General features: G+C 36.5%; 1 protein-coding gene across 18 annotated transcripts in view; it reads right to left on the reverse strand.

Moving 5' to 3' along the window:
• The window catches only part of SYNRG (synergin gamma), a 92,614-nt gene that overhangs the window by 45,718 nt on the left and 26,764 nt on the right, over positions 1-20,132 (reverse strand). For 8 of the 18 annotated variants that reach the window (XM_067715293.1, XM_067715287.1, XM_067715286.1 and 5 more), the window contains exons 4-12: positions 18,949-19,079; positions 18,172-18,277; positions 17,548-17,659; positions 13,566-13,868; positions 12,464-12,697; positions 11,427-11,504; positions 9,095-9,291; positions 8,219-8,467; positions 6,843-6,973 (exon numbers count right to left, since the gene is read on the reverse strand). In XM_067715293.1, the coding sequence (XP_067571394.1) occupies positions 6,843-6,973; positions 8,219-8,467; positions 9,095-9,291; positions 11,427-11,504; positions 12,464-12,697; positions 13,566-13,868; positions 17,548-17,659; positions 18,172-18,277; positions 18,949-19,079 (1,541 nt within the window). The remainder of the gene's footprint in view (positions 1-6,842; positions 6,974-8,218; positions 8,468-9,094; positions 9,292-11,426; positions 11,505-12,463; positions 12,698-13,565; positions 13,869-17,547; positions 17,660-18,171; positions 18,278-18,948; positions 19,080-20,132) is intronic. The other 10 variants (XM_067715302.1, XM_067715301.1, XM_067715297.1 and 7 more) reach the window with 4 other exon arrangements.

A 20,132-nucleotide genomic window follows, 5' to 3' on the forward strand; every position in this document is an offset into this window, starting at 1 on the left:
CCACAGTCAACTTGATGTACCCTGCATCTGTGGAATACCTGAATAGACAAGGAAGCATCCCGAATTGAGGAGGTGGACTTTGGGAGCAAGGATATATATATATATATTTTTTTTCCCTTTTTCTCTTTTTGTGAGTGTGTATGTGTATGCTTCTGTGTGCGATTTTGTCTGTATAGCTCTGCTTTTACCATTTGTCCTAGGGTTCTGTCTGTACATTTTCTTTTTGTTTTTTGTTTTAGTATACTTTTCAGCGCTTGTTAACATTGGTGGATTTGTTTTTTCGTTTGGTTGTTCTTTCTTTTTCATTACTTAAAAAAATTTGTTTTAATAATTATTTTTTGTTTTTTATTTTAATAACTTTATTTTATCTTTTTCTTTCTTTCTTTCTTTCTTTCTTTCTCCCTTTTATTCTGAGCCGTGTGGATGAAAGGCTCTTGGTGCCGCAGCCAGGAGTTACTGCTGTGCCTCTGAGGTGGGAGAGCCAACTTCAGGACACTGGTCCACAAGAGACCTCCCAGCTCCACGTAATATCAAATGGCGAAAATCTCCCAGAGATTTCCATCTCAACGGCAAGACCCAGCTCCACTCAACAACCAGCAAGCTACAGTGCTGGACACCCTATGCCACACAACTAGCAAGACAGGAACACAACCCCATCCATTAGCAGAGAGGCGCCTAAAATCATAATAAGGTCACAGACACCCCAAAACACACCACCAGACATGGACCTGCCCACCAGAAAGACAAGATCCAGCCTCATCCACCAGAACACAGGCACTAGGTCCCCTACACCAGGAAGCCTACACAACCCACTGAAACAACCTTAGCCACTAGGGGAAGACACCAAAAACAATGGGAACTACGAACCTGCAGCCTGCGAAAAGGAGGCCCCAAACACAGTAAGATAAGCAAAATGAGAAGACAGAAAAACACACAGCAGATGAAGGAGCAAGGTAAAAACCCACCAGACCTAACAAATGAAGAGGAAATAGGCAGTTTACCTGAAAAAGAATTCAGATTAATGATAGTAAAGATGACTCAAAATCTTGGAAATAGAATGGAGAAAATACAAGAAACATTTAACAAGGACCTAGAAGAACTAAAGAGCAAACAAACAATCATGAACAACACAATAAATGAAATTAAAAATTCTCTAGACAGGATCAATAGCAGTATAACTGAGGCAGAAGAATGGTTAAGTGACCTGGAAGATAAAAGAGTAGAAATAACTACTGCAGAGCAGAGTAAAGAAAAAAGAACGAGAAGAATTGAGGATAGTCTCAGAGATGTCTGGGACAATATTAAATGCACCAACATGTGAATTATAGGGGTCCCAGAAGAAGAAGAGAAAAAGAAAGGGACCGAGAAAATATGTGAAGAGATTATACTTGAAAACTTCCCTAATATGGGAAAGGAAATAGTTAATCAAGTCCAGGAAGCACAGAGAGTCCCATACAGCATAAATCCAAGGAGAAACATGCCAAGACACATATTAATCAAACTATCAAAAATTAAATACAAAGAAAAAATATTAAAAGCAGCAAGGGAAAAACAACAAATAACATACAAGGGAATCCCCATAAGGTTAACAGCTGATCTTTCAGCAGAAACTCTGCAAGCCAGAAGGGAGTGGCAGGACATATTTAAAGTAATGAAAGGGAAAAAACTACAACCAAGATTACTCTACCCAGCAAGGATCTCATTCAGATTCGACAGAGAAATTAAAACTTTTACAGACAAGCAAAAGCTAAGAGAATTCAGAACCAGCAAACCAGCTTTACAACAAATGCTAAAGGAACTTCTCTAGGCAGGAAACACAAGATAAGGAAAAGACCTACAATAACAAACCCAAAACAATTAAGAAAATGCTAATAGGAACATACGTATCGATAATTACCTTAAATGTGAATGGATTAAATGCTCCAACCAAAAGATATAGACTGGCGGAATGGATACAAAAACAAGACCCATATATATGCTGTCTACAAGAGATCCACTTCAGACCTAGGGACACATACAGACTGAAAGTGAGGGGATGGAAAAAGATATTCCATGCAAATGGAAATCAAAAGAAAGATGGAGTAGCAATTCTCATATCAGACAAAATAGACTTTAAAACAAAGACTATTACAAGAGACAAAGAAGGACACTACATAATGATCAAGGGATCAATCCAAGAAGAAGATAGAACAATTGTAAATATTTATGCACCCAACATAGGAACACCTCAATACATAAGGCAAATACTAACAGCCATAAAAGGGGAAATTGACAGTAACACAATCATAGTAGGGGACTTTAACATGCCACTTTCACCAATGGACAGATCACCCAAAATGAAAATAAATAAGGAAACACAGCTTTAAATGATACATTAAACAACATGGACTTAATTGATATTTATAGGACATTCCATCCAAAAACAACAGAATACACATTTTTCTCAAGTGCTCATGGAACATTCTCTAGGATAGATCATATCTTGGGTCACAAATCAAGCCTTGGTAAATTTAAGAAAATTGAAATCGTATCAAGTATCTTTTCTGACCACGCTATGAGACTAGATATCAATTACAGGAAAAAATCTGTAAACAATACAAACACATGGAGGCTAAACAATACACTACTTAATAACCAAGAGATCACTGAAGAAATCAAAGAGGAAATCAAAAAATACCTAGAAACAAACGAAAATGAAAACACGACAACCCAAAACCTATGGGATGCAGCAAAAGAACTTCTAAGAGGAAAAGTTTACAGCAATACAATCCTACCTTAAGAAACAAGAAACACCTCAAATAAACAACCTAACCTTACAGCTAAAGCAATCAGAGAAAGAAGAACAAAAAACCCCCAAAGTTAGCAGAAGGAAAGAAATCATAAAGATCAGATCAGAAATAAATAAAAAAGAAATGAAGGAAACGATAGCAAAGATCAATAAAACTAAAAGCTGGTTCTTTGAGAAGATAAACAAAATTGATAAACCATTAGCCACACTCAACAAGAAAAAAAGGGAGAAGACTCAAATCAATAGAATTAGAAATGAAAAAGGAGAAGTAACAACTGACACTGCAGAAATACAAAGGATCATGAGAGATTACTACAAGCAACTATATGCCAATAAAATGGACAACCTGGAAGAAATGGACAAATTTTTAGAAATGCACAACCTTCCCTGACTGAACCAGGAATAAATAGAAAATATGCACAGACCAATCACAAGCACTGAAACTGAAACTGTGATTAAAAATCTTCCAACAAACAAAAGCCCAGGACCAGATGGCTTCACAGGCGAATTTTATCAAACACTTAGAGAAGAGCCAACACCTATCCTTCTCAAACTCTTCCAAAATATAGCAGAGGGAGGAACACTCCCAAACTCATTCTGTGAGGCCACCATCACCCTGATACCAAAACCAGACAAAGATGTCACAAAAAAAGAAAACTACAGGCCAATATCACTGATGAACATAGATGCAAAAATCCTCAACAAAATACTAGCAAACCGAATCTAACAGCACATTAAAAGGATCATACACCATGGTCAAGTGGGGTTTATCCCAGGAATGCAAAGATTCTTCAGTATACGCAAATCAATCAACGTGATACACCATATTAACAAACTGAAGGAGAAAAACCATATGATCATCTCAATCAATGCAGACAAAGGTTTCGACAAAATTCAACGACTTATGATAAAAACCCTGCAGAAAGTAGGCATAGAGGGAACTTTCCTCAACATAACAAAAGCCATATATGAGAAACCCACAGCCAACATCGTCCTCAATGGTGAAAAACTGAAACCATTTCCACTAAGATCAGGAACAAGACAAGGTTGCCCACTCTCACCACTCTTATTCAACATAGTTTTGAAAGTTTTAGCCACAGCAATCAGAGAAGAAAAAGAAATAAAAGGAATCCAAATAGGAAAAGAAGAAGTAAAGCTGTCACTGTTTGCAGATGACATGATACATAGAGAATCCTAAAGATGCTACCAGAAAACTACTAGAGCTAATCAATGAATTTGGTAAAGTAGCAGGATACAAAATTAATGCACAGAAATCTCTTGCATTCCTATACACTAATGATGAAAAATCTGAAAGTGAAATTAAGAAAACATCCCCATTTACCACTGAAACCAAAAGAATAAAATACCTAGGAATAAACCTACCTAAGGAGACAAAAGACTTGCATGCAGAAAATTATAAGACACTTCTGAAAGAAATTAAAGATGATACAAACAGATGAAGAGATATACCATGTTCTTGGATTGGAAGAATCAACATTGTGAAAATGACTCTACTACCCAAAGCAATCTACAGATTGAACGCAATCCCTATCAAACTACCACTGGCATTTTTCACAGAACTAGAACAAAAAATTTCACAATTTGTATGGAAACACAAAAGACCCCGAAGAGCCAAAGCAATCTTGAGAAAGAAAAACAGAGCTGGAGGAATCAGGGCCCTGGACTTCAGACTATACTACAAAGCTACAGTAATCAAGACAGTGTGGTACTGGCACAAAAACAGAAATATAGATCAATGGAACAGGATAGAAAGCCCAGAGATAAACCCATGCACATATGGTCACCTTATCTTTGATAAAGGAGGCAAGAATATACAATGGAGAAAAGACAGCCTCTTCAATAAGTGGTGCTGGGAAAACTGGACAGCTACACGTAAAACAGTGAAATTAGAACAGTCCCTAACACCATACACAAAAATAAACTCAAAATGGATTAAAGACCTAAATGTAAGGCCAGACACTATCAAACTCTTAGAGGAAAACATAGGCAGAACACTCTATGACATAAATCACAGCAAGATCCTTTTTGACCCAGCTCCTACAGAAATGGAAATAAAAACAAAAATAAACAAATGGAACTTAATGGAACTTAAAAGCTTTTTCACAGCAAAGGAAACCATAAACAAGATGAAAAGACAACCCTCAGAATGAGAGAATATTTGCAAATGAAGCAACTGACAAAGGATTAATCTCCAAAATTTACAAGTAGCTCATGCAGCTCAATATCAAAACAACAAACACCCCAATCCAAAAATGGGCAGAAGACCTAAATAGACATTTCTCCAAAGAAGATATACAGATTGCCAACAAACACATGAAAGGATGCCCAACATCATTAATCATTAGAGAAATGCAAATCAAAACTACAATGCGATATCATCTCATACTAGTCAGAATGGCCATCATCAAAAAATCTACAAGCAATAAATGCTGTAGAGGGTGTGGAGAAAAGGGAACCCTCATACACTGTTGGTAGGAATGTAAATTGATACAGCCACTATGGGGAACACTATGGAGGTTCCTTAAAAAACTAAAAATAGAACTACCATACGACCCAGCAATCCCACTACTGGGCATATACCCTGAGAAAACCATAATTCAAAAAGAGTCACGGGGGCTTCCCTGGTGGCGCAGTGGTTGAGAGTCCGCCTGCCGATGCAGGGGACACAGGTTTGTGCCCCAGTCCGGGAAGATCCCACATGCTGCGGAGCGGCTGGGCCTGTGAGCCATGGCCGCTGAGCCTGCGCGTCTGGAGCCTGTGCTCCGCAACAGCAGAGGCCACAACAGCGAGAGGCCCGCGTACAGCCAAAAAAGAGAGTCATGTACCACAATGTTCATTGCAGCTCTATTTATAATAGCCAGGACATGGAAGCAACCTAAGTGTCCATCGACAGATGAATGGATAAAGAAGCTGTGGCACATATATATAATGGAATATTACTCAGCCATAAAAAGAAACAAAATTTAGTTATTTGTAGTGAGGTGGATGGACCTAGAGTCTGTCATACAGAGTAAAGTAAGTCAGAAAGAGAAAAACAAATACCATATGCTAACACATATATATGGAATCTAAAAAAAAAAAAAGGTCATGAAGAACCTAGGGGCAAGGTGGGAATAAAGACGCAGACCTACTAGAGAATGGACTTGAGGACACGGGGAGGGGGAAGGGTAAGCTGGGACAAAGTGAGAGAGTGGTAGTATATATATGGACATATATACACTACCAAATGTAAAATAGACAGCTAGTGGGAAGCAGTCGCATAGCACAGGGAGATCAGCTCGGTGCTTTGTGACCAGCCAGAAGGATGGGATAGGGAGGGTGGGAGGAAGGGAGACGCAAGAGGGAAGAGATATGGGGACATATGTATATGTACAACTGATTCACTTTGTTATAAAGCAGAAACTAACACACTATTGTAAAGCAATTATACTCCAATAAAAATCTTAAAAAAAATAATGGAAAGGTGTTGACAACATACTGAATCACTTACTGTACCTAAAAGTTAAAACATTAGAAAACTGTTTATGCAACTGTCTATGCAAACAAACAAACAGAAACCTGAAGGCCTAAAAGCCACTGATCTCAAACAAAAGAGCAACATGGATAAATAATCATATTTAGATTTCTAAATGATGATTTCTGTGGAAAAGCAATAGTATGTTATATTGCAAAATGTCAAATTATGTGCCCCTGCCTAAAAAGCTTTTCAGCAGTTGAAGACCTGGATCTAATATAAGAACATGAAGTCATGCGTGGCACAGGTGCACTCAGCTGTAATAAATCAGGTTTAGCACAAGCAAAAAGAAATATTGTTAAGCAGGTGTGTACTGGGAGGAAATGGTAGAAGCTGAAGTTTAAGGTGGACAAAGGGGAAGGAAGTTTGAAGAGTGAAAGTAGGAATACACTAGGAATAACCAAGAAAGCATGAGAGTAAGGAGTCTTAATTCTCTTATTTATACTTAGGCTTCTCATTGTGGATGGCCTCTTTCTCAATTATTAAATACAGTGTTAACTATATTCAACTCTTTCCTACCTGTTTCCATGCTGAGAATTTGATTTTGAAGAAGCAGGCAACTCTTGGAAATCACTGAATGAGTCATCAAGGGATCCTGACTTGGAAGCATCTTGAAAATCCTGGAAGTCATCTTCTTCTGGTTTGACAACCTAGGTTTACAGAGGACATTGAAATAGAAAACGTCTTATGATAAAAAGGTAAAGAACAAATCTTCAACTGTCAACCTCAAAGACTATTTTTTTTTTCAAAAACTACTTTTTAACTCTTCCCATTTAAGTACAAACACCTCATTTTAGAAGAACACCCTTTAGACAAAAACATCAACTCAAGTGCTTAAGGCAGGAATGCTGCCTAATATTTTAAAATGCTCTCTTGTACAAACGGTAAAAGACTGGTTTAAACAGTTAATTTATATAATTTTTAAATAGCTGAATCACATTTAATGGATTACTGAGAAAATGCCATCTTTATAAAACATTTTAATCATGTCTGTAAATTACAGAAGTGATACAAGTTTGTTTTAACTCATCACATACATGTATAAGGAAACTGTGAACACGTACTCCTAATCCCATGCTTAGGAAGTGAGCACTGTTAACAGTTCATTTGTTTTATAGAAAAACGAGCTTATATTATATTGTTCTGCACTTAAAAAAAAATGTAATTACAGAACATGGACATATTTTCATGCAGTACATGTACCTCTACCGGCATTCATTTTAATAATCTAATAGTTTACCACTGTAGAGATAAACCAAAATTTATTTAACCTTTCTTCTTCTGATGGATATGCAGCTATTCCTAATTTTTTACTCTAACAAACAATGCTACAACAAATATCCTTGTATATTTTTGCTAATTTGAGTTACTAAGTTCTGTGAGACTCCTAATCGAGTGACTGCTGGGTCAGAAGACATGAACATTTAGAATTTTGATAGCTATTGCCAAACGTGCCTTCCAAAAAGGCTGTACCAAAAAACCCTTTTCCCTACATTTTTACTGACACTGAATATATGTTTAAAACGTTTTTTGCTAATCTGAGAAGTGAAAAATAAACTGAAGCATCTTAATTTCAGGTTTAGCAGCTTCCTCAAAAGACATAGCCTAAGGATATAATTAGCTTTATTAAGCTTGATGTTTAAGACATATATGACAAAGAACTATAAACTTTTAGCCAAAATTCAAGTATCTTAAGGCTTAAGAAATTGTTTTTTAAATAATGAAAAATTAAATGTTGTATTGTTTTAATACTGCTTAATTTTCACCTCCAGTGTCCATCATAATCCAGCACCTTTTCTGCATTCATGGGAAAAAAAAAAGTTGCCTGGATTCATTTTCCAGGGATAACTCAGAATATGCACAGCCTCTCCATTTTGCATCGCCTCTCCATTTACCTGATTTGCAGGGTAAGTTGACATGAAGCCACTGGGAGTCTGGGCTGCAGCTCCCCCGACTGGTCCAACAAGATTAATGCCCATGACTGGCTGTCCGAGGGTGAGGGGCATGGAGCCTGCAGGGCCTGAAGGCATCCCAGTTGGCTGACTCACAGCAGTAGGCAAAGTCATAGGAAAGCCACTTAAAGTTGGAACAGGAGCCGCTGGAAACTGATTTAAAGCATCGGGACTCATGGCAGGAACACCCCTCTACATAGAACAGGAGGAAAATGGAAACACTTTAGGAAATTGCAAACCACATACAACCCAAATCTGGCAAAGAGAGACCTAACTGTAAAATCTGCAGCCCTGGTATGTTTCCACTCTGACTCTCCCAAAACTCAGGAATTTGACACAAGAAAATAAGTTATGAGGTTAATGTGAATCTAATATTTAGCAAAGAAATGGCCAACACATACCAATTCTGACATTTTCACTCTGACAAGTTTGGTTAATTCGCTACAATCAAATCATTTACAATGATTTTGTAATATGAGAAAAACTGCTGCCAGACCGAGTATACTTTATCTGTATCTAAGGAATTTTAGACAAGGACTTCAAAGGACAGAGAGTAATTTCATCTATTACTAACTAACTTTCAAGTTCAGGAGGGTTACAGTTAGGTCAGAGAATGTTAATATATTCAAGTCTTTAAACAAAGGAATATTTTGCTAGTATGCACATCATATAAAATGCACATTTTTGAAGAACTGTATCCTGAAAATAATCTAAATTTTAATGTCCAAGGAGTTCTGCAAGGTTGTAGAAAAAAAGGATTCATATTCTCTCAGTTTATATTGGAAAGTAATTTGACCTAACCTTAGAAACAATGTCTACCTGTGTTACTGCTATCATGGCGAGAACAGTATAAAGTTCTTCTTTAGTAAGTTTGCCAGGTGTGGTTCGATTAGCTAAGGCCCATATCTGTCCAAGAGTTTCCCTGGGAAGTCCGGATGACATCAGGATGGGATAAAGTTTAGCAGTATCTATTCCAGTCGGAGTCATTGTGGTTTCTAAAATTTTCTTATATGCATCTATTAAAGGAAAGACCAGATTACAAATGTAAACATATTACAAGTGATTCATCTTTTTTGTTGTCATTGCTGCTTATACAAGAATAAACTTAAGTCAAACTGCTTTAAGAGAACTGAAGCCACATCAAGGGTTTAAACTGCTGTAAAGATATTCAAGTGGAAATATCCAGCAGACAATTAGGGTCTGGAGCTTAGAAGAGAGGTTGGAGTTTGGCCCTACAGACAAAGATTTGGGGTTAAAGGTAAGAGAAAGTCTTATAATTCATTAGTAGATAGGAACAACAGTAAGATGGAGGTGGTATAGCAGATGTTTTGGACTTTAAAAAAGAAGTTGTAGAGTAATGATGGTGGGACTAATTTGAAAATAGCAGTGGGAAGCAAGAATTATACCAATATCACCTTTCTCTTGTCCCAGTGAATTAGAGGCTATTAGAGGAAACATCATTGGGTAAGGTGCTTTGGGAACACAGCCTTCAGAGAAAGACAGGGTTTCAGTTAGATGGCGGAAAGTGTCTGAAAAAAGGAAGGGACCGTTGGGGAGTTTTTCACTATAAAATGGCCTTTCCAAAGGACAAAGTGGGAAAGGCTGTTAGGGATAGGGTTGCCACATAAAATACAGGACGCCAATTATTGCATGGGGTATACTTATACTAAACAACTATTTGCTGTTTCTCTGAAATTCAGATTTAACTGGATGTTCTGTATACTTATTTGCTAAATCTGGCAAGCCTAGTTAGAGGAGTTTGGGGGATGAAAGTAGGGCTAAGGCAGACAGAGAAAAACGCTTAAAGCAAAAATTTTACATCTAGCATTTAGATATGGATTACAGGTTAGTAGGCTGACCATAAGAACACATATTTTGGCTAGGAAATTATGTGTACGTGTATGTTTGGAGGGAGAAGGGAGAAAGAAATACAAGCTGGCAGAAAAGGGACAGAATCCCAAAATATACCAAGATCTAGATTTTGTCTAGATTTTGTTAGTTTGGCTTGTAGACAGAGAGGAAGAAGAAAAGATGCAATCTGTCTAACGGGCAGTTGGGAGGAAATCAATTATCTTTATGTACAACTGAAGTCCCCTGTGGTTTTGGGAAATGAGCCTTTCAATTTGTGATTATGTGATTCTGAGGAAAAGCAGACATTAATAATTTCTTCCCCAAAAAAGTTGAGCTACAGGGATCTTGCATGAGTTTTATTTAAATTAAGTGCAGAACCAACCTAGATCAAGTCTATGACCAACAAAGAGAGCTAAAGATCAAAGTTACCTTTAGTTTTTAAGGGGTTTGCAAAGCAAATTGAACAAGTTGCAATATACTAACTGTGATTAACATAATGCCATTGTAATAGTCATTATTCTATGCACATCAAATATGGCTTAAATACACTATTCCCTTGTACCAACTGAATACTACATCACAAAATGCGTACTTCAGTGATTTTTTAGCTCAGCAGTTAATAACATACATAAAGAAAAAAGTAAATAACATCTTCCAATGTAGGAAAAGATGCCACTTGGTCTTTTACTTCATATAGTTTTATATTGACAAAGTCAAAGAATATTTTTTAAATATATAAATGAATCACCAAGAGTTCAGAAAATTTTACTAAACATATTAGTACTATTCTTGATGTTATTAATAATCTGTGAAATAAATATTTGATAGTGTCTTTTAAAGCATAATAAATCTAAGAAAAGCTTTTAGATATAAAAGTATATGATGGTCAATAAAACATTAAAGCAAAACACTTCTTCATTTATATAGTTATTTCATACATGAGACAGTCTTTTTTTAAAATATTTATTTATTTGGCTGTGCCATGTCTTAGTTGCTGCATGTGGGATCTTTTTTTTTTAGCTGCAGCTTGTGAGATCTAGTTCCCTGACCAGGGATCGAACCCTGGCCCCCTACATTGAAAGCACGGAGTCTTAACCACTGGACCATGAGAGAAGTCCTTACGAGGCAGTCTTCAACACTAGATGTATTTAATTTTCTGTACTCTTTTAGGAAAAATAAGAAAAAGTTACAATTCCTTCTGCATATTCTGTAACCATAATAGTAAATATTTATAACTACATTTACAACATTTAAAGTAAAGTATCCAGATAGGAATCTTGGACAAAAAAGCTCTTTTTACCTGGAACCAAACTTTCATTGTATATCCAAGGAGGCATTCTGGGCTGAACAGGATCCTGTGAGGGAAATACTCCCACACCTAAGAAGTTAAAGAACATTATCTAATGTATATACTGGTACATGTAGCAGATGGGGAAATCACACTGTGTCATGTTTTTTTTAATAAGAAGAGCACTGGAGACACTAAAAAAAAAAAAGTCACCAATACAACTAAAATTTGGTTTCTAAGCAACTCTTGTACACCTATGTCCTAAGGTGTAAACTAAAAATAAACAAACAAAAAAATACCCCTAAGATGTACAAAATCAATATTCTGGATCATATGAGGCTTGATGCCAGTCACATATATTACAATTTAAAGACAAAAACATGAGAGATGATGGTTTAAAGATTACATACGCAAAACAAAAGAAAAAATGCCCAAGCTTCACTTGCAGCTTTTAATAACACTTCTTTGCAAAGTCTGATTTTTTAAAATCCTGAATATGACACTGCTGCCTTCGATGTATAGCATTTTTGTTTAAAATTTTTGTTTTTCACTTTGTCCTGTAAAATAGCCTCCAAAAGTTTGCCTCCTGGGCTGCCCACATTGTAATTCATCTCTGCAAGTTGAGTTTACAAAAATGTGGATCTAATTTAGGCAGCAGTGTGTATGATTAATTTCAGAGAAGCAAAACTATATTCTCATTGGTGACTTTTCCAGTTAAATTTTAACTTTTCAACCTTACAGAAGAACAGAAAGTTTGAGGGGGAAATAGTTTTTTATAAAATAAAAGGAGAAGAAATTTTAAATCAGAAATGATTCCGATTAAAAAAACTGGTTATCGAAATTTTTTTAAAAGGAATAACAGCGTGTTTAAAGAATTCAGAGCAAAATTGTAGGGGTTAATTAGAGAAAGGAATGCATTAAATATATTTTAAGCAAAATTTTGATTAGCAAAATCAAGCAGCATTCATTTTAAGATTAATGCCTAAGGTGTTAGCATTTGAGCAACATTTGGTTAAATGAACTTTTCGCTGAATATTTCATGAGCTCACCACTCTCCTCAATGGACAGGTTTTGGTCTGAAGTCTTTTCTGCCTCTGCGGTAGTGGTACCACTTACACGTCCATCTACAGCACCCCCGTTATTGGCCGTTAAACTGGGATGGTTCTTACTGGAACCTGGGCCTAGGGCTTTGTGCCCAACTTCAGAAGTATTTAATTTAATTTGTTCCTGCCCCGATGTACTTATATCACAAGATACTAGGAGCTTCTCCTCCAAGGAAGGGCCTAAACAAACAGCATGAAGGATTATTTGTATATAACTGCAAGCTTCTAATTTTTCAACCATCCATCTCCACCCCCCAAATTCTAAAGGGAAGGCCCTGCCACATATAATATAAATTTTGAAATAATTCAAGTCCACGTATTTGTCTAGGGCTTGAGACACTTCAGCGATTTTAGAGAACTTAAACATCATTATCTACTTTGATTCTCAGGAATTCTGTGAGACAGTAGGTAGAATGGTATAGCGGAAGGTGTACTACCTTAGAAATTTGGTGACCTATACAAGATACAGACACTTCTACTAACTATCGCCTATTTCTTCATCTGTCAACCGAGAACGTGTAGATGAGTACATGTCTGCTAAGATTCCTCTCAGCACTATTCTGTGCCTCAAGACACAGTAACTGCCTCCCGCCCCCACAAGTGATAAAACTGAGGTATAGAAATGTTTAAAGATTTGTCCAGGGACAAACTGGTAGTAAATGGAGAACCTGGGCTTCTGACCCCAACGTGCTTTATCACTGAAAGCACTTTCTAAAGCAGCTTTCCCTGGCTCATTACTCTTAAGAAAATGATGGTGGTGATTTCCCCAAACAAGAGGCATCTCCTGAAGAAATCAGTGTGTTCTTAAAGTTCTAAGGTGGTTTAAATAGGTCCTAATTTAGGAGCAGATGTTTCCAATCACTTTTCCAGAATGTGAAGCCCCCAGAATTAAAAAATCTATATTCTTAACTTTGGTGAATTTCAACAGTACTCATATATTCAGGCACATGTTTCTGTGCCAACATCACTGTATTATTCTACTTATATAAGTGAAATAAATTATCCTAGATTATTTAAAAAATACTTTCATTAACAGTCTAGTAGTTACCTGCTTTCTGCACATTGTATGAGGCTGAAGCAGTAGAGAAATAAGGAATTTGCCCAGGGACACCATGTAAGGCAACAGACACTGGACTCTGACCTGGAGGGATATACTGTGCTCCAGCCTTCTGAGCATGCAACTGGCCAAGTGGGGTGGTGGGGTGGAAAGACTGAAAAGGCTGGGAAGTGGAAGAAGACCCACATGTGGGAGCTTCACCAGGCCCCTGCATAAAGTCACTGAATTCTTCTTCATCAAGAAAGGCAGGTGATGGGGAGACAGTTTTAGCAGAATGAAATGATGTGGGATAATCTGCAAAATGGAAAACGGCAATGAAACACACACAGAAATGAAAATCAACAGGGGAAAAGAAATTAAGATGTAGTATAACCCCAAAAGAATATAATGAAACATGAATAGTGGAGGTGAATAAGAAATAACATGTAACAACGAACAGAATCATACAATGAATGCAAAACACTTTGATGTCTATTTACAATCAATTTTTTAGTCTTTTTTTTTTTTTTTGCTGTACGCAGGCCTCTCCCTGCTGTGGCCTCTCCCTGCTGTGGCCTCTCCCGTTGGGGAACACAGGCTCCGGACGCGCAGGCTCAGCGGCCATGGCTCACGGGCCCAGCCGCTCCACGGCATGTGGGATCTGCCCGGACTGGGGCACGAACCCGTGTCCCCTGCATCGGCGGGCGGACTCTCAACCACTGCGCCACCAGGGAAGCCCTAGTCTTTTTTTTTTTTTAACATCTTTATTGGAGTATAATTGCTTTACAATGGTGTGTTACGTTTCTGTTGTGTATAACAGTGAATCAGCTATATGCATACATATATCCCCATATCCCCTCCCTCTTGCGCCTCCCTATCCCACCCTCTAGGTGGTCACAAAGCACCGAGCTGATCTCCCCATGCTATGCGGCTGCTTCCCACTAGCTATCTATTTTACCTTTGGTAGTGTATATATGTCAATGCTACTCTCTCACTTCGTCCCAGCTTACCCTTTCCCCTCCCCGTATCCTCAAGTCCATTCTCTACATCTGCGTCTTTATTCCTATCCTGCCCCTAGGTTCAGCAGAACCATTTTTTTTTAGATTCCATGTATATGTGCTAGCATACAGTATTTGCTTTTCTGACTTACTTCACTCTGTATGACAGACTCTAGGTCCATCCACCTCACTACAAATAACTCAATTTCATTTTTAGTTTTTTAAAAAAGAGGTTTTATAGCTATTTTGCATTTCATTCAAAAACAGAAAAATGTAAAGCTCAAAATTTCTTTCCTTCTTTTATTAAGTTAGCACTTATTTTTTTCCCTTGAGACCACTAATAATTTACATCAAAGTGGTGATTATTTTTGAAATCCAATTGATCTGTTTATCTGGATAATATTTTCTCAAACCAATATAAATAAGAGAACAAACCTATATGTTGCTGAATACATTTTAGACAGATATATACTGATGATTAAACTTCATTATGCCAGTAAAAAACAATGCATGATGCATACTTGTAATTTTTGATAAATCATGCCTAATCCATACACTTAGCATAGTTCATATTTCATATGAGGATGAAACTTACTGTGTGGGGAATAAAAATTACAAAGGCAACAAGAACATCAAACATATTACCAAAGTGATATTTTCTTGTGCAAAGCATCAAAATAAGGACATCATAAAGTGCTAAGTCAAATAACTCAACAGCCAATTTAAGAAAGTAAACCCTAAGAGCTATGTTTAAAAGATCTTTGCCTCTAAAAGATATAAACATCACTGTGGCTTTTTACCGTTAAATAGGAGATTCACTTATGTAATAAACCTTCTCTACAGGGATTACGTTTAATACTAGGCTCATTAACAATACTATTATTGTTGCTTCTTCACATTTTTAACTTCTTTGTATTGCTTTAACATTTACTAAAGTCTAATGTCACAAGGAGCAGTCTTTTTTTAAAAAGGCTCTCATTTGAAAAATGGGGACACTATATGCTTCTCTTTTGGACCCTTCTCTTTTGGATCCATGAAATAAAGCCTGTAAGCATTAAAGTTCTATGAAAGATGCAAAATGAATATGCAAAATTACTGCCTTAATGAATTTCGGTTAAAAAAAGCCATGTCGTAACGAATCTCAACCCTCCCGATAATGGTTACTGAGACTGTGTATTTAAGCTCTCAATTTGGGTTCTCAGGTCAGTACTGGTAGAAAATAGTAACAATGCAAAACTGACAGCTACTATGGATATACTAGCTGACTGTTTAGGCTAAACCAACTTTTTTTCTTTTCTTTCTTTTTTTTTAGGCTAAAAATTTCTTTCCATTTGACTGGAATTATGTTAATTCTATGTGGTATATATTTTGGCTTAGAAACTCTTGTAGCTATATATATATATATATATATATATATAATTAATAAGAAGTATAAAAATTATGTGGTACAGTTTGTATATTCAATATTTTAAGGTAAACAGTCTATGGGCGTTTATGCCTCTGGTGGTAAAAAGGCTGGAAACTTTTTACATACTTTAGGCCTAGGTTTAAAACCCTAGCTGGAGAAGCTCTGGAAATTCCTTGGGGAACATCAAAACGCCAATTTATTACTTAACAATGAAGATTTTAAACCATACCCAGTTGTCCAAAGGGGCCATTCTATATGGATAGAAAAGTATGTGACCTAACAATGACCATTCCTCTCTGCCGCCTTCTCCTTTATCTAATTAGGTTCCATGCTGGGTCCAGTTTTACCATTCCAACGACTATACTTAAATGACTTACTGACTAGCTTATTCAGCTTATAATTTTCATTTTTAGGTATGTTTTTCCTTTCTGAATTCATTCTGATTGCTAATATCCATTCCCTTTTCAATATCAGTATATATTTTACTTTGGGGCATATGTTTGTAACGATAATCTGAGTATATAATCTAGCAAGTGAAATTAATAGCACAGAGGCAAAGCTGTCCCAGAAAGTCAAGAACCCGTTACTGTGCCAATATTAGATTATGCCCTCCTGATATCACCTATAAAAGGTACTTATAAAAACTGTCAATGTAATACATGCCTGCAGAAAATAGCACTTGCTGAATGATTTATGAAAACTATTCACGTATTAATGGTATGTTATTCTTGAAATTAGCTGAGAATAAAATGTCAAAATATCAAATTTAAAAAAAGGATGTGGTAACAGTTATGTGAAGATAAGACTCATTTCAACTGCTAAATGTTTAAAACACATGCCAAAAAAACCCCAAAAATATCTCTTTACCCTGCTCTATTAGGTACTTTTCTTTTGCTTATTTGATGGTAAATGAAAATAAAAACTACAAAGGAATGTATTTTAAAAAATAAAATTTCACGAGAAATATTATTTAATCCATGACTTTTTTTAAATTGGAGTTTAGCTGCTTTACAATATTGTGTTATTTTATATTGTACAGCAAAGTGAATCAGCTATACATATATCCCCTATTTTTTGGATTTCCTTCTCATTTAGGTCACCACAGAGCACTGAGTAGAGTTCCCTATGCTATACAGTAGGTTCTCATTAGTTATCTATTTTATACATATAAATCCATGACTTTTTAAAGAAGTCATTTAGAAAATTTGTAAGTTTCATCACATTGAATAAAATATGAACTAGTACATCAAAAGTAAAACTATTTTAAAATAATGAGAATGAAATGGTAAACTCATTTATTACATTTGTTTTTAGTGAATGGATTTTACTAACGTTAACATATTCATTTATACAGAAGATTTACAAGTTGTCATACTGACATTTACTAGAAGACAAAGAGGTTTCTTCCCCCCAAGATTGTCTAGACCAGAGCTCTTAACCCACTGTAAATTTTAAAACATCCAAATCTGTACTTAGCTTGAAGGAGGAGTTCAACATTCACTCTCGGCACACACACATAATGGTCAATTAAACACACAGGGACTATAAGTCACCTTCCAACAAAAGAAAAATTTTAAATTAAAACTACCTGGTTTCTTAGGGTGTGATGCCGGAGTAGGATGCATCTTAGCGTCTCTGGAAAACCCATCTAAGTTTCCTTTTATGGCTTCCAAAGCATCATCTCTACTCTTCTCTCCTGTCTGGGAGACAATAAATGTATATATATTTCTTCACTTGTCTCTCACACTTCGTCCTAATCCACGTAAGTTGAAAGAAAAGTGCAAATATTCGTCAATTTACAATATTTTTACCACATACTTCGGATAGTGAATTTTCCAAGTCAGAAAAACATTGACATAAAGCGAAGGCGTAAGACAACACTCTAAAGAAGATTATTAAAAGGCCCATTTAGAAATACTTTAGGCTAAAGCTGTTAGATATTAAGTATCCAGTATTAATGCTTCCCAAGAAAAGATTACAAGCACTGCAAAGGCAGAAAACAAGAGCTGAGAAGATAATGGCTGCTATCCCATTCCCTTCAACAATAAAGTAACTTTACAGAAAAAGAAAAGTCCTTTGCTTTCGGACTTAGACAAAACCAAAACAAATCAACCACAGCCTCAGCTTGCGCTGGTGCCCACGTAACAAAATCCACTAAATGACTGAGAATAGGCACATTCAGGGGGGTAGGCTGTGTGCCGGAATACGTTACCTTGGGTTTCACACTACTCAGAAGTCTGAGCTTTTGCTTCTGCTCTTCAAACTGGCGTCTTTTTCTTTCTTCTTCTAAGAGCTTTTGCTGCTGTTCAAATCGTTTTCTGAAGGAAAAACAATCTAGTAAAGAGCCAGCTTCAGGGATTATCAACTGTTATATTCATATTTCTTCTACAAAGTCATCTTGCATTTCTAGAACTAAAAACTTCACTGATAATTATATCTAATTTTCTGAAGACTATCCTATTTCACCACTATATTAATTTCCAAATACATGAAATAAGTCTAAAAAGTGATTTACCTAAATTATAGACGTGAATTTATTTCCTGTCTAATTTGCAAGGGGAGGAGACAACATTTTACATTCAAAGTAATTACAAAAAACAGAGAGGGAGGTAGACGAAATAAAAACACTCTTTGCATACAAAAAAGAAACTTTACTTGAGGAGGCAGTATCATACATGAGAAAGAGTAGTAGTTCTGGGACTCAGGAGGCCCGAACTCGGGTCCAGGTCTTACTGGTAACTGTGTAACCCAGCCTGACACTTGCTTATTTCTTTGGACCTCACTTTCCCCAGATGTAAAGTCAGAGGACTGAATTACAGGATCTCTAAGGTCCCTTCTGGCGTTAAACTTTTAAATAATAAGAGTATTTTAAAGAGTTTTAAAGGTATCGTAAAGGCACCGAGCTTCAAATCTGCACTACAGATCACTTGACAATTTTAAAATTGATTGCTATCGTGTATCTTTATCCTTGCATCCTGAGATCTCTTACTGCTGCTCCTCGGCAAACTGCTTCTGCATGTCTGGAGTGTACTGTGGGCCTGGAGGACGCATTCCTAGGAATGGTGCTTGTCCCAGGTAAGGCATTCCTCCTGCTGTTATTGGTCCCATTGGTATCCCTGCCTAGAAAAAAACAAAGATTTAAGCTTAAAAAAACACAATTTCTCCTTTTTCTTTTTCCTTTGGCTGCGCTGCACAGCATACAGGATCAGTTCCCCAACCAGGGACTGAACCCGTGCCCCCTGCAGTGGAAGCACGGAGTCTTAACCACTGGACCACCAGGGAAGTCCCCACAATTTCTCCTTTTAATTACTACAAAGAAAAACTGTAACTTCCATAAATTTTCTTATTTTTAATTAATGAACTATATAAAGGCATTTTAATAGAATATTTGATATTATTTATTAACAAACTATATAAATGCATTTTAATACAAGATTCAAAGAACACAGGCTAAAAATGAAAAGCTCCCCTTAATATCTTGCCTCTTCCATTTCCTTCATGTCTTCGAGGGGACCACCACTGCTAGAACAGTCTGAGGGCGTGCGTGTAAAATCTTTCAGTCTGTGTGTGTAAGGCTGTGTATGTGTACAACTCACAAGTTATATCTGGTGAGTTTACTGATCCATACTCTTTGAGAAGAGGTATCATATCTTACATGTCTCTGTATTTCCAGCAATAGAGAAGCACCTGGCATATGGTAGTTATTCCACAAACGAGATTAAACAAATGAGATTAAACATGATTTTCCAATATGATAGGATAATGATTATTTTGATATTCATTATCATAGGCTTGGCTATCCAAACTTTCACAGAAAATATCAATAATTAAAAAAATCAATAGTAAATGACATATCAATACAACAGTATAAAGTTTACTGAAGTGTCCAGAAGTAAGAATGGTATTACACAACAGCTAACCACAAAATCTAATATGAATAATGATGATGATGATGAAAATGATGGCAATGGATAATTTTTACTGAGTGAAAATTCCTGTGTTATTCAACCTTCTCCCTGAAAAGTTCCCCTTCAGTTCCCTAACTTGAAACTTGGCTGTCCCTGGAAGCCCTCTCATTTGGAGATTGCTACTTTTCTTCCAACATTTCCTGTAGACGGGCAATATTCCTCCTTGCTTCTCCTTAAACCCTTTTTCTCCTCTTTTCCTTCAAAA

This window comes from Pseudorca crassidens, chromosome 19 (genome assembly GCF_039906515.1).
Source record: "Pseudorca crassidens isolate mPseCra1 chromosome 19, mPseCra1.hap1, whole genome shotgun sequence".
Taxonomy (NCBI): Eukaryota; Metazoa; Chordata; class Mammalia; order Artiodactyla; family Delphinidae; genus Pseudorca; species Pseudorca crassidens.